This window comes from Bos javanicus, chromosome 5, assembly GCF_032452875.1.
Source record: "Bos javanicus breed banteng chromosome 5, ARS-OSU_banteng_1.0, whole genome shotgun sequence".
Taxonomy (NCBI): domain Eukaryota; kingdom Metazoa; phylum Chordata; class Mammalia; order Artiodactyla; family Bovidae; genus Bos; species Bos javanicus.
This window is the reverse complement of record NC_083872.1, coordinates 25,483,437-25,498,705: the sequence shown is the minus strand read 5'-3', so window position 1 is coordinate 25,498,705 and position 15,269 is coordinate 25,483,437. Positions and strand designations below refer to the sequence as shown.

The window sequence follows — 15,269 nt, the reverse complement described above, 5'->3', positions numbered from 1 at the left end:
ATAGAGAGGTGGGGACAGAGTCTAGAATTTTTGATTCAAAGATACAAATACTGATGAATGGAGCAAAAGATTTGTTACTTGGGCTTCAGTATCTTTACAATTTCCCTTTTTCTTTTCTCAGTGTCATTCAGATGCCTTTCGATTGATGAAATACAACATCATCACTGCATCCAAATTTACTAGTAGCAAAAGTCCACTTCTGGTTCAAAGGCACAATGTCATCCCAGGAATTTTTTTGGTATGTGCTTTGAGATATATAACTCTTTGACTGTTGTGTATGTTGCTTGCCAGACTTAGAGATAATTCACAGAGTGCACAGAGGCTATAAGAATGCAGAAATGGATCAGCTTGTATCACAACATTTTGTGGTACTTCCTTGACTGCAGATCTTAGCCTTATAATTACTCCTAGTGAAGTTAAAAGTTGGATATCATTTAACATTGAGGTGACCAAAGTGGGTAATGATAATCAATTCATAAAATTGTAAAAATTTAGTAAAATAATGTGCATAAATTGCTTGTTTCAATTCCTGGCACATCATGGGCAGATAGTAAGTGTTAATTCCCTTCCAGCAATTTTTCAGTTCAACAAATGTTTATTGAAAGCTCTGTGCCAAGCACAGTACTGGGAACTGAGGATACACAAATTAAAAAAACCCACATTCCCTCCTGTCATGGAGCTTCTAGTACAGTGGGGAGAGCTGTAGCCTGAAAAGGGTGATATATGAGCTGGGCTCTAAAGATGGGATTCTGATACAGGTAAGAAAGAGGAGGAGAAAGAAATTCGAGAGAGGAGGAATATTATTAGAAAGGTGAAGGTTTGGGGTGCAAAACACCTAGAGATATGGTTTTTAGTCCTGTGTCTTGCATTATAACCGTGTTATTCTCACCTGGTAGAGGAGAGGACTGGCTCTCAATCCCAATCAATGCTTTAGTGCATGAAAAAATAATGATTTCTAGGCCTTATGCTGGAATAATTAAATCAGAATTTCTGTGGGTGTGACTCAGCATCAGTATTCTCTTCACATCAACTTTATTATGATATATTTTACATACAATATAATGCACTCACTGTAAGGTGTACAGTCCCAGTGACTTGACAAATGTGGATATTCATGAAAGCACCTCTATAATCGAGGAAGAAAGCACTGCTGTCACCCCAGAAGGTTTTCTCCGGCCCTCTAGCTGGAAGTCCTCCCACCTCCAGGCCATCACTGGCACTGCTGGGATTTACTGGCACTGTAGATTGGGTTTGCCTTTTCTAAAATTTCAACTTAGAGCATTCACCCAATAAGCACCCTCTTGGCTGGCTGTTTGGGATATCAGTGCTTTTTAAAGGCTTCCTTAGATGAGTTTCATGAGAAGCAACAATCTGGATGATCTCACAGGACCCTATAGCTAAAAAGGGTACCATGATTTCATCGGCTGTCTAGAGGTACTTTATAGAAGCTGAATTTTAGGAGTAACAAATATGATTGCTGTTGTAATAATTAGGATGATTATAACACTAATATTTATAGACAAACAACCTGTCACCTTAATATGAAAGTAAGCTAGTTGGTTGGAAGTGTTCAAATGACAGTTTAGTCAAGAGAAAGAGACTCAGACTCAGAGATGGGGCAGAGACTGCATCTGTACTTGTGTTTTGAGATATACACTAAATAGAGAAATTTATTTTCTCTAAATAAATTAGAGAAAATTTAGCTAGTGAATTTTCTAGCAAATAGGAGCTCATCCACTAATCTCACTACAGTAAGTTGAGTAACTTCCTCAAATTTCAACCAACATACACATAAAAAAATCTGTTTTCAGTTTTCAAAATACACATCCTTGTCACTGTGAACAATAAACAATGAGCTTATTCTGCGGTAGGGAAGTCATCCCACAGACCTGGCAGGTGATCAAATATCACCCAACTCCTGCAAGCCTATTTGATCCTATGAGTCTTGGCAGACTGCATGTTTGGTTTATAGTCTCTGCTTCCCGTAAATTTACTGGTGGCTTTAAAAGAAAAAAGAAAAGTACCAACACAGTGAAAATATATGTCCTCTTCCCCACTCCAGTACTCTTGCCTGGAAAGTCCCATGGATGGAAGAGCCTGGAAGGCTGCAGTCCATGGGGTCGCTGAGAGTCAGACACGACTGAGCGACTTCACTTTCACTTTTCGCTTCCATGCATTGGAGAAGGAAATGGCAACCCACTCCAGTGGGATTCTTGAGAATCCCAGAGACGGGGGAACCTGGTGGGCTGCCATCTATGGGGTGGCACAGAGTTGGACACGACTGAAGTGACTTAGCAGCAAGCTGCATTCATCTGTGAAATCCAAATCAAAGACTTATCAGCTGAGGTCCTTCCGGTTCCCTGTAAGAAAGTGTCAACCATTACTCACGATCACCTAAAGCAAACAGGTTCCCACTCAATTCCTGGCTGTCAGAATTCTGGCTTTCAAACCAAGAGCAAAGCAAAGGCTTCAACCTGCTTAGCTGACCATCCACTGGGTGACAGTATTGATCCATCTGAAATAAATGTGTTTTGTCTCAGGGCCAGCAAACTCTGGGAAAGATTGCAGCCAGATGGAGTTCTGAGGGTCATGGGGGAAGCTCTGTCTTTCCTCAGGAGCAAGGAAGAATGATTCTGTTTTCTTTATCTTTCAAAGGAAAATGTGAGGTAAATTGTTCTGATGTAACCACACTGGGCCTGGATTTCTTTGGGCAAAGCAGTACAGATAATGAATGTGATTGTCCGTAATAAATTAACCTGCATTTCCCTGACAATATAAACAATGAAGGCAGAAAGCTTGTAAAGAGCACTGTGTAAACAGCTGAAAATTCATTTTAGCAGTTTACTTAAATGCATTGGGATGGAACAATTCTTTACGCATGTTGTTCATTCTAATACAAACATGCTAGAGTGGTGGATGTGCATTATCCAGGGCTCTGAAGAGGGACAAGATTGTCTTTGTAGACTGTTATTTCCAGATTGCCATGTCGTGGTTTTACATTATTCTATCTATTCTGGACATGATCCCTGTCTTCAAAATGAGAACTAGATCAAATCAGATCAGATCAGTCACTCAGTTGTGTCTGACTCTTTGCAACCCCATGAATTACAGCATGCCAGGCCTCCCTGTCCAACACAAACTCCCGGAGTTCACTGAGACTCAAGTCCATCGAGTCAGTGATGCCATCCAGCCATCTCATCCTCTGTCGTCCCCTTCTCCTCCTGCCCCCAATCCCTCCCAGCATCAGAGTCTTTTCCAATGAGTCAACTCTTCGCATGAGGTGCCCAAAGTACTGGAGTTTCAGCTTTAGCATCATTCCTTCCAAAGAACACCCAGGACTGATCTCCTTTAGAATGGACTGGTTGGATCTCCTTGCAGCCCAAGGGACTCTCAAGAGTCTTCTCCAACACCACAGTTCAAAAGCATCAATTCTTCGGTGCTCAGCCTTCTTTACAGTCCAGCCCTCACATCCATATATGACCACAGGAAAAACCAGGAGAACTAGATAGGCAACAACAAACACTGTACTAAGATTCGGTGTGATCAGTGGAAATGATGGTAGTGTGTTATGATAATGCGGTAGAGTAGAGGGAATGGTGGCAGGTCACATCGTCATTTTAAAAGGACAACACAGGAAGTGAGTTGAGTGCCAGCTTCAGGAGTCTTTAAAAGAGTCGGTCTGAAGGAACAAGGCAGAGGAGTAGGTGGATGTGGAGTACATCTCTCTTCATAGATACATCAGGAATTCATCTTCAGACACAGAACTACATGCAGAACATCAGTTGAGAGAGGACAGGAGTACCTGAGCAGTGGAAAAAAATATACAGAATCACACAAAACTCAGTAGGACGAAGGAACTAGGGGGAAACACAGGAGTGTTAGTAGGACTGGACCTGCCCTTGGCAGGTGGGGGAACTGAAGCAGGGGTCTGATCCCCACATCAGGGCAATTGTCTGAGTCAGAGGAGAAGCATTTAAGGCTGAGAATGAAACAGCTGATCTGTGGCAGCCTAAATGGAATGAGAATCAGACAGTCCTTGCTACAGCCATACATACCCCTGACAGGGACACAGGTCCCTTGGAAGGCCCGGCAGCTGGGAGCTGGACTTTAGGGATTGTGGCACAATCCCAGGGTGAGGGCCGCTGTTGACTGCGGAGAGACAGATTGAGGGGATGTGAGGGAGGAGACTAGTGGGAAATGCCTGTGGAGGAAAGCCAGGCAGCCATGGAAGCAAGGTGATTCTGCTGAGTCATGTGTAGGGGATAGAGCCATCACCATAGCCTCTCTCCTCACACACTAGCATCAGCAGCTGAAAAATAGAGTGAAGTGAAGTGAAGTCGCTCAGTCGTGTCAACTCTTTGAGACCCCATGGACTTAGCCTACAGGCTCTTCTGTCCATGGAATTTTCCAGGCAAGAATACTGGAGTGGGTTGCCATTTCCTTCTCCAGGGGATCTTCCCAACCCAGGAATCGAACCCAGGTCTCCTGCATTGTAGGCAGACGCTTTTACCATCTGAGCCACCAGGGAACAATAGAGAGGCTAGCCCATCAAACTCCTGATGCATTGAACTACAGAGCAGGACTCCACCCAGGGTGCCCCTTTAAGTACCCAAGACACTGAACAACAGAGAAGGACCCCAGGCAAGGGAGGCCTCTAAGTGCCTGAATGGGTAGGGCTATGGAGGAAAACTGGCCCAGGAGGCCTTCCGATCGTCAGCTATAAGAGGCTTGAAAAAATAGTCTGAAAAGCCATAACTCCTGCGACAGAGGCAGTCCATGTCCCTGCACACTTGGTGCCGCCCAGGGTCCCCGCAAGCCAAGCAGCTGTGCTACCTTCACGCTCAACTCTCACTGGGGCAGAGCTGCCACAGGCAAAAAAAGTTTTGCATCTATGCATGCAGGGTTGCTTCAGTTGTATCTGACTCTTTGTGACCCTGTAGACTGTAGCCTGCCAGGCTTCTCTGTCAGGGTTCTCCAGGCAAAAATACTGGAGCATATTGGCCAATACTGCTTGCCATACCCTTCTAAAGCACTGTATTTCCTGCTGCCCTAGCTGCCAACTCCCCTGAGTACCTGGTGCTGCCAGAACCCCTGTGACCCAAGCAGCTGCACCATCTCCACACCTGGCCCTGATGGGGGCCAACCCAAGTACTCCAGGGCAGCCTCAAGAGCAAACCCCAGTGGACAATCCACATGTAGAGGTGGAAATAAAACCACAATTGAAACCTAGGGGCAGTGTGGCTGAGGAAGAAGACCCCAAACCTTCCCACCAGCTATACAAGCTGCAGATTAAATCCACATGATCAACTAGGCAGACTCTGTGTCTATGGAATATATAAAAGGTCATTGAGAACTCCCACAAAAGAAAACGCACTAGTTCTGATGGCTGTGGACATTGGAGGCAAGAACACAGAGCCGTAGGACCAGTTTAGAATCTGAGCTGCCCCCACAGCAGGTCCAGAGACCAGCACAGTGTTGGAGGGCATCCTAGGGTGGTGAGGTGGACTGTGACTCCCAGCAAGGCTGGACTCTGACAGCAGTGACTCAAGAAAAACATTTATTATTCTTATGGTTTGACTTGTTCTGGGGTCACAAAGAGTTGGACAGAACTGAGCAACTAAGCACAGTAGATTCTTTTGACTTTTCTTTTTTTTCCCCCCTTCTATTGTAGTTGTCAATTTTATTGGCACTATGAAATCTAATTAAGCTTTTGAGCTTTTTGTTTTCTCTCCTCTGTCACATTTTTTATTGTTGTTATAAACCTCTGGCTCTATGTTGGGCTTTTGCAGTTCTGTGGAGTTTTCCTTTTTTTCTATCTTTTTTTAATTTTAATTTTTTAAACATAGTATTATTTTATACATTTATCCCTTTGTTTGTTTTTCCTACTGTTCTTTTTCCCTTCCAGTTAATCTTTAATGTATATAAATCTTCTTCTTCTACCTCTATTTAACTTCACATATCTATTCTTTCTTTCTTTTCTTTTTTTCCTTTCCTCTCAACATATGTGTTAGTTTTGTTTTCATTGCTTTACTCCCCACTTGGCACCTTGCTTTAGTTTTGTTTTCCAGTTTGTGCTTTAGTTAGTTTTGTTCTTAACTGGTAAATATAATTTTTTATTTCCTTTGTTCACCAGGTCAATCTATTGTACTTTATTTTTGTTGGACAGTTTTGACTTTGCTCAGGGATGTATATGTTATGTGTATATTCCATTACTTTAATTATTATTTGCCTGGTTTTGTAACTGTCATTTGTCTGGGGTTCACCTTTGGTTTCTCATTTTTGGGTATTTGTTTTAATCTCACTTAATGCCATAACAAACCACTTGTGGAATCTTCGTTCCTGCCCAGGGATCAAGCCCTGACCTTTGTAGTGGAAGCACTGATTCCAAGACCCTAGACTACCAGAGAACTAACCCTAGGGAGTATCATATAGTAAGAACTCACACAAAGGAAACCACTTGAATACAAGACCCGGCATCACCCAACCACCAGTAGCACCCTGTGCAGGATGCCTCATCTAAACAACAAACAAAACAAAAATACAAACCCAGTCAACAGCAGACAGGAATACCACCTCACTCAACCTTGCCCATCAGAGGAAAAACAAACAAATAGACAAAACAAAACAAAACAACAACAACAAAACTCAGCACAAATTTCACCCTATACAAAGTGTACACAAACCACTGGACCATCATTAGGAGGGCAGAAACCAAAAGGAAGAAAGAATTCAACCTTGAAGCCTGGGAAAAGGAGACCTCAAACACAATAAGTTAAAGAAAAAAATAATGAAAAGGCAGAGAAATACTACACAAATGAAGGAACAAACTAGAAACACAGAAGTCCAAATAAATGAAGAGGAAATAGGCAAACTCCCTGAAAAAAAATTCAGAATAATGATAGCAAAGATGATAAAAAAAACCTTGAAAACAAAATGGAGAAAATGTAAGAATCAATTAACAAAGACCTAGAAGAATTAAAGACTAAACATACAGAGACAAACAACACAGTTACTGAAACTAAAATACTCTAGAAGGAATCAATAGCAGAATATCTGAAGCAGAAGAACAAATCAGTGAGCTGGAAGATAAAATGGTGGAAATAACTTCTGAAGGGCAGAATAAAGTTAAAAGAATGAAAAGACCTGAGGACAATCTCAGAGACCTCTGGGACAATATCAAACGCACCAACATTCAAATTATAAGGGTTCCAGAAGAAGAAGAGAAAAAAGAAAGGGTATGAGAAAATTTTTGAAGAGATTATAGTTGGAAATTTCCCCAATGGAAAAGGAAATAGTCAATCAAGTCCCAAGAGGCACAAAGAGTCCCATACAGGATAAACCCAAGGAGAAACACGCCAATACACATACTAATCAAACTAACAAAGACTAAACACAGATCAGATCAGATCAGTCGCTCAGTTGTGTCCGACTCTTTGCGACCCCATGAATGGTAGCATGCCAGGCCTCCCTGTCCATCACCAAAGAATATTAAAAGCAACAAGGGAGAAGCAACAAGTAACATACAAGGGAAACCCCCATATGTTTAACAGCTGATCTTTCAGCAGAAACTCTGCAGGTCAGAAGGAAATGGCAGGATATATTTAAAGTACTGAAAGAGGAAAATCTACAACCAAGATTACTGTACCCAGCAAAGATCTCATTCAAAACTGATGGAGAGCTCTTTGAGGAAGACGCGGTCGCGGCTGCAGCGGACTTGTGTGCCGCCCGCTCCTGCTCCTGACTCACCGCTGTTCGCTCTCGCCGAGGAACAAGTCGGTCAGGAAGCCACGCCGCAGCCATGGCCTTTAAAGACACCGGCAAGACTCCCGTGGAGCCAGAGGTGGCCATTCACCGGATTAGGATCACCCTCACCAGCCGCAACGTGAAGTCTCTGGAGAAGGTGTGTGCTGACCTGATCAGAGGCGCGAAGGAAAAGAATCTAAAAGTGAAAGGACCAGTTCGGATGCCTACCAAGACTCTGAGAATAACTACGAGGAAAACTCCTTGTGGTGAAGGTTCTAAGACTTGGGATCGATTCCAAATGAGGATCCACAAGCGACTCATTGACCTGCACAGTCCTTCTGAAATTGTCAAGCAGATCACTTCCATCAGTATTGAGCCGGGAGTCGAGGTGGAAGTCACCATTGCCGATGCCTAAATCAACCTTTTTAATAAATCGATAATCAGTTGTTAAAAAAAAAAAAAAAAAAAAACTGATGGAGAAATAAAAAGCTTTTCAGACAAGCAAAAGTTAAGAGAATTCGGTACCACCAAACCAGCTTTACAACAAATGTTAAAGGGACTTATATAGTCAAGAAATATAAAAGAAGAAAAAAGATCTACAAAATCAACCCCAAACAATTAAGAAAATGGCAATAGGAACATATATATCAATAATTACTTTAAATGTTAATGGACTAAATGCTCCAACTAAAAGACACAAACTGGTTGAATGGATACAAAAACAAGACCCACATATATGCTGTCTACAAGAAACCCACTTCGGGGAGGGAGGTGGGAGGGGGGTTCAGGATGGGGAACACATGTACACCCATGGTGGATTCATGTCAATGTATGGCAAAACCATACATTTGTTTTTTATGTAAAGTAATTACATAATTACTTTATGTATTTAGCCTCCAATTAAAATAAATAAATTTATATTAAAAAAAAAAAAAGAAACCCACTTCAGACCTAAAGACACATACAGACTAAAAGTGAGAGGATGGAAAAATATATTCCATGCTAATGGGAAGCAAAAGAAAGCTGGAGTAGCAATCCTCATATCAGACAAAATAGATCTTAAAATAAAGAAGATTATAAGAGATAAGGAAGGACGCTACATAATGCTCAAGGGATCAATCCAAGAGGAAGACATAACAATTGTAAATATCTATGCACCCAACAAGGGAGCACCTCAATACATAAGACAAACACTAACAGACATAAAAGGGGAAATTGACAGTAACACAATAACAGTGAGACTTTAACACCCCACTCACACCAATGGACAGGTTATCAAAACAGAAAATTAATAAGGAAACACAAGTCTTAAATGATACATTAGATGAGATGGATCTCACTGATATCTTCTGGACATTCCATCCAAATGCAGAGGAATACACCTTCTTCTCAAGTGCACATGGAACATTCTCCAGGATAGACCAAATCTTGGGTCACAAATCAAACCTCAGTAAATTTAAGAAAATTGAAATCATATCAAGCATCTTCTCTGACCACAAGGATAGAGACTAGATAGCAATTACAAGAAAAAAAAAAAAAACTGTAAGAAACACAAACACACGGAGATTAAACAACATATTTCTAAATAATGAACAGGTTACTGAAGAAATCAAAAGGAAAATTAAAAATTCCTGGAAACAAATGACAATGAAAACACAACAACTCAAAACCTATGGGATGTAGCAAAAGCAGTTCTAAGAGGGAAGTTTATAGTAATACAATCCTACCTCAAGAAACAAGAAAAACATCCAATAGACAACCTAACTTTACACCTGAAACAACTGGGAAAAGAAGAACAAAAAGCCCCCAAAATTAGTAGAAGGAAATAAATCATAAAGATCTGAGCAGAAATAAATGAAAAAGAAATAAAAGAAACAATAGTAAAGATTAATAAAACTTAAGCTGGTTCTTTGAGACGATAAACAAAATTGACAAATCTTTACCCAGACTCATCAAGAAAAAAGAGAGCAGAATCCAATCAACAAAATTAAAACTGAAAACGGAGAGTTTACAACAGACAATGCAGAAATACAAAGGATTATAAGAGACTATTATGAGTAATAAATATGGCAATAAAACGGATAACCTGGAAGAAATGGTCAGATTCTTAAAAAAATTCAATCTTCCAAGACTGAACCAGGAAGAAATAGAAATTACGAACAACCCAATTACAAGCACAGAAATCGAAACTGTGATTAAAAATCTCCCAAAACACAAAAGTCCAGGACCAGATGGCTTCACAGGAGAAGTCTATCAGATATTTAGAGAAGAGCTAATGCCTATCCTTGTAAAACTTTTTTTAAAAATTGCAGAGGAAGGAACACTTCCAAACTCATTCTACGAGGCCATCATTACTCTGATATCAAAACCAAAGACAAACCAAAAAAGGAAAACTACAGGCCAATATCATTGATCACCATAGATGCAAAAATCCTCAACCAAAGTTTAGCAAACAGATTTCAGCAACACATGATAAAGCTCATACACCATGATCAAGTTGGATGTATTCCAGGAATGTAAGAATTCTTCAACATACACAAATCAATCAATGTGATACATCATATTAACAAATTGAAAGAAAAAACCACATGATAATCTCAATAGATGCAGAAAAAGCCTTTGACAAAATTCAGCACCCATTTATGATTAAAACTCTTCAAAAAAATGGGCACAGAGGGATACTACCTCAACATAGTAAAGGCCATATATGATAAGCCTATAGAAAACATAATTGTCAGTGGTGAAAAACTGAAAGCATTTCCCCTAAGATCAGGAACAAGGGTGTCCACTCTCACCACTATTATTCAACATAGTTCTGGAAGTCCTAGCTATGGCAATCAGAGAAGAAAAAGAAATAAAAAGAATATAGATCGGAAAAGAAGAAGTAAAGCTCTCACTGTTTGCAGATGACATAACTGTACATAGAAAATCCTAAAGATAGTATCAGAAAATTAGTAGAGCTAATCAGTGAATTTAGCAAAGTTGCAGATACAAAATCAATACATAGAAATCACTTGCATTTCTATATAATAACAATGAAAAATCAGAAAGAGAAATTAAGGAATCAATCCCATTCACATTTCAACAAAAAGAATTAAATATCTAGGAATAAACTTACCTAAGGAGACAAAAGAACTGTATACAGAAAATTATAAGACACTAATGAAAGATATCAAAGATGACATAAACAGATGGAGAGATATTCCATGTTCCTGGGTAGGAAGAATCAATATTGTGAAAATGACCATACCACCAAATGCAATCTACAGATTCAATGCGATCCCTATCAAATTACCAATGGCATTTTTCACAGAACTAGCACAAAAAATTTCACAACTCATATAGAAACACAGAAGACCCCACATAGGCAAAGCAGTCTTAAGAAAGAAGAATGGAGCTGGAGGAATCAAATTTCCTGACTTCAGATTATACTACAAAGCTACAGTCATCAAGACAGTATGGTACTAGCACAAAAACAGAAACATAGACCAATGGAACAAGATAGAAAGCCCAGAAATAAACCCATGCACCTATGGGTACCTTACTTTTGACAAAGGAGGCAAGAATATACAATGGGGCAAAGACAGCCTCTTCAATAAATGGTGCTGGGAAAACTGGACAGCTACATGTAAAAGAATGAAATTAGACCACTGCCTAACACCATACACAAAGATAAACTAAAAAAAGATTAAAGACCTAAATGTAAGACCAGAAACTATAAAACTCTTAGAGGCAAACACAGGCAGAACATTTGATGATGTAAATCAAAGCAAGATCCTCTATGACCCACCTCCTAGACTAATGGAAATAAAAACAAAAGTAAACAAGTGGGACCTGATTAAACTTATAAGCTTTTGCACAGCAAAGTACACTATAAACAAGGTGAAAATACAACCCTCAGAATGGGAGAAAATAATAGCAAATGAAAAAACTGACAAAAGGATTAATTTCCAAAATATGCAAGCAACTCATACAAATCAATACCAGAAAAACAAACAACTCAATAAAAAAGTGGGGAAAAGACCTAAACAGACATTTCTCCAAAGACATACAGATGGTAACAAACACATGAAAAGATGCTCAACATCGCTCATTATTACAGAAATGCAAATAAAAACTGCAATGAGATATCACCTCACATCAGTCAGAATGGCCATCATCAAAAAGTCTACAGACAATAAATTCTGGAGAGGGTGTGGAGAAAAGGGAATGCTCTTGTACTGTTGGTGGGAATGTAAATTGATACAACCACTATGGAAGATAGTATGGAGGTTCCTTAAAAAACTAGGAATAAAACCACCATGTGACCTAGCAATCCCACTCCTAGGCATATACCCTGAGGAAACCAAAATTGAAAAAGACATATGTATCCCATTGTATATTGCAGCGCGATTTACATTAGCTAGACTATGAAAGCAACCTAGATGTCCATCGACAGATGAATGGATAAAGAAGTTGTGGTACATATACACAATGGAATATTACTCAGCCATAAAAAAAGAACACATTTGGGTTAGTTCTAATGAGGTGGATGAACCTAAAAGCTATTATACAGAGTGAAGTAAGTCAGAAAGAGAAAGATAAATATCATATTCTAACACATATATACAAAATCTAGAAAAATGGTACTGAAGAATTTATTTACAGAGCAGCAATGGAGAAACATCCATAGAGAATAGACTTATGGACATGGGGAGAGCGGAGGAGAAGGTGAGATGTATGGAAAGAGTAACATGGAAACTTACATTACCATATGTAAAATAGATAGTGAATGGGAATTTGATGTATGGCTCAGGAAACTCAAACAGGGGCTCTGTGTCAACTTGGAGGGTGGGATGCAGGGGGAGGTGGGAGGGAGGTTCAGGAGGGAAGGGATATGTGTGTCCTGTGGTCATGTATGGATGTGAGAGTTGGACTGTGAAGAAGGCTGAGCGCCGAAGAATTGATGCTTTTGAACTGTGGTGTTGGAGAAGACTCTTGAGAGTCCCTTGGACTGCAAGGAGATCCAACCAGTCCATTCTGAAGGAGATCAGCCCTGGGATTTCTTTGGAAGGAATGATGCTAAAGCTGAAACTCCAGTACTTTGACCACCACATGCAAAGAGTTGACTCATTGGAAAAGACTCTGATGCTGGGAGGGATTGGGGGCAAGAAGAGAAGGGGACGACAGAGGATGAGATTGATGGATGGCATCACTGACTCAATGGACGTCAGTCTCAGTGAACTCCGGGAGTTGGTGATGGACACGGAGGCCTGGCGTGCTGCAATTCATGGGGTTGCAAAGAGTCGGACACGACTGAGCGACTGATCTGATCTGATGGCTGATTTATGTTGAGGTTTGACAGAAAACAACAGAATTCTGTAAAGCCATTATCTTTCAATAAAAAAAAAATTTTTAATGTCAAATACAATTTACTTACTACTTCTTGCCAATTTATAATCTTTAAGAAAGTTAATTCTGATTTAGTTTTATATTATTGTAAATCTATATTACCTAGTAATACTTTAATGGGCCTATTCTTCTAGTAACTAGATTCAGTTCAGTTCAGTTCAGTCGCTCAGTCGTGTCCGACTCTTTGTGACCCCATGAATCGCAGCACACCAGGCCTCCCTGTCCATCACCAACTCCCGGAGCTTACCCAAACTCATGTCCATTGAGTCGGTGATGCCATCCAGCCATCTCATCCTCTGTCATCCCCTTCTCCTCCTGCCCCCAATCCATCCCAGCATCAGGGTCTTTTCCAATGAGTCAACTCTTCGCATGAGGTGGCCAAAGTACTGGAGTTTCAGCTTCAGCATCAGTCCTTCCAGTGAGTACCCAGGACTGATCATAGATTAAAAATGTCTGAAGTAGAGCACGTATAGATATACTAATACTATATGGGCAGGCTTCCCAGGTGACTCAGTGGTAAAGAACTTTCCTGCCAATGCATGAGTGGTTAAAGAGAAAGACTAAATTAAAAAAAAAAAAAAGAGTTGGTTAGTAAATGTTTGTTCTCCATTCTCACTCCCCAAAATGGGAAGGTTCATGATCCAAAAATATTGAGACTCTTCATTATATAGTAAACAATAGAGTAATGTTAATGTAGGATTCTGTTCCAAATTCTTTTTTGTCAGGTTGAATGACTAAAATAGAAATTATACCACAAAACGTTTTTCAGATTTTTTAAACTTTGCATTATTCAATACTATTTGGTCCCGTTTGTTTGTACTAAGTCAACACATTTATGTTTTATCACACAATCACAGAAAACTAACCAAACTGATCACATGGACCACAGGCTTGTCTAAGTCAATGAAACTATGAGCCATACCAGGTAGGGCCACCCAAGACAGACAGGTCACAGAGGAGAGTTCTGAAAAAATGTGGTCCACTGGAGAAGGGAATGGTAATCCATTTCAGTATTCTTGCCTTGAGAACCCCATGAACAGTATGAAAAGGCAAAATGGTATGACACTGGAAGATGAACTCCCCAGGTCAGTAGGTGCTCAATATGCTACTGGAGAAGAGTGGAGAAATAACTCCAGAAAGAATGAAGAGACACATTCAAAGCAAAAACAACACCCAGTTGTGGAGGTGACTGGTAATGGAAGTAAAATCTGATGCTGTAAAGAGCAATATTGCATGGGAACCTGGACTGTCAGGTCCGTGAATCAAGGCAAATTGGAAGTGGTCAAACAGGAGATGGCAAGAGTGAACATCGACATTTTAAGAATCAGTGAACTAAAATGGACTGGAATGGATGAATTTAACCCAGATGACCATTTTATCTACTCCTGTGGGCAAGAATCCCTTAGAAGAAATGAAGTAGGCATCATAGTCAACAAAAGAATCCGAAATGCAGTATTTGGATGCAATCTCAAAAATGACAGAATGATCTCTGTTCATTTCTAAGGCAAACCATTCAATACCACAATAATCCAAGTCTGTGCCCCAACTAGTAATGCTGAATTAGCTGAAGTTGAATGGTTCTATGAAGACCTACAAGACCTTCTAGAACTAACACCCAAAAAAGATGTCCTTTTCATCACAGGGGACTGGAATGCAAAAGTCGGAAGTCAAGAAATACCTGGAGTAACGGGCAAATTTGGCCTTGGAGTACAAAATGAAGCAGTTCGAAGACTAACAGAGATCTGCCAAGAGAACGCACTGGTCATAGCAAACACCCTCTTACAGCAACACAAGACTCTACACATGGACATCACCAGATGGTCAATACTAAAATCAGATTGATTATATTCTTTGCAGCTATGGAGAATCTCTATAAAATCAGCAAAAACAAGACCAGGAACTGACTGTAGCTCGGATTGTGAACTCCTTATTGCCAAATTCAGGCTTAAACTAAAGAAATTAGGGAAAACCACTAGACCGTTCAGGTATGACCTAAATCAAATCCCTTATACAGTGAAAGTGAAAGTGAAGTCACTCAGTCGTGTCCGATGCTTTGTGACCCATGGACTGTAGCCTACCAGGCTCCTCCATCCATAGGATTTTCTGGGGAACAGTACTGGAGTGGGTTGCCATTT

The 15,269-nt window shown here is 40.2% G+C and overlaps 2 protein-coding genes and 1 non-coding gene across 4 annotated transcripts in view; 2 read left to right on the top strand and 1 right to left on the bottom strand.

The window, feature by feature from the left end:
- The window catches only part of LOC133247244 (uncharacterized protein C3orf20-like), a 136,117-nt gene that overhangs the window by 85,251 nt on the left and 35,597 nt on the right, over positions 1-15,269 (top strand). For both annotated transcript variants that reach the window (XM_061415773.1, XM_061415772.1), the window contains 2 exons: positions 122-238; positions 2,541-2,666. In XM_061415773.1, coding sequence (XP_061271757.1) covers positions 122-238; positions 2,541-2,666 — 243 coding nt within the window. The remainder of the gene's footprint in view (positions 1-121; positions 239-2,540; positions 2,667-15,269) is intronic.
- TRNAC-ACA (transfer RNA cysteine (anticodon ACA)) lies at positions 4,456-4,528 on the bottom strand. Its single transcript has one exon. It is a non-coding gene; the product is annotated as a tRNA-Cys (tRNA).
- Positions 7,679-8,214, top strand: LOC133248805 (small ribosomal subunit protein uS10). Its single transcript, XM_061419107.1, has one exon. It carries the CDS (start codon positions 7,799-7,801, stop codon positions 8,156-8,158), a length of 360 nt encoding a protein of 119 aa, XP_061275091.1. The 5' UTR covers positions 7,679-7,798; the 3' UTR covers positions 8,159-8,214.

Excerpts from the sequence above, each read along its gene's own strand:
- LOC133248805 (XM_061419107.1), top strand. The coding sequence starts at position 7,799 with ATGGCCTTTAAAGACACCGGCAAGACTCCCGTGGAGCCAGAGGTGGCC.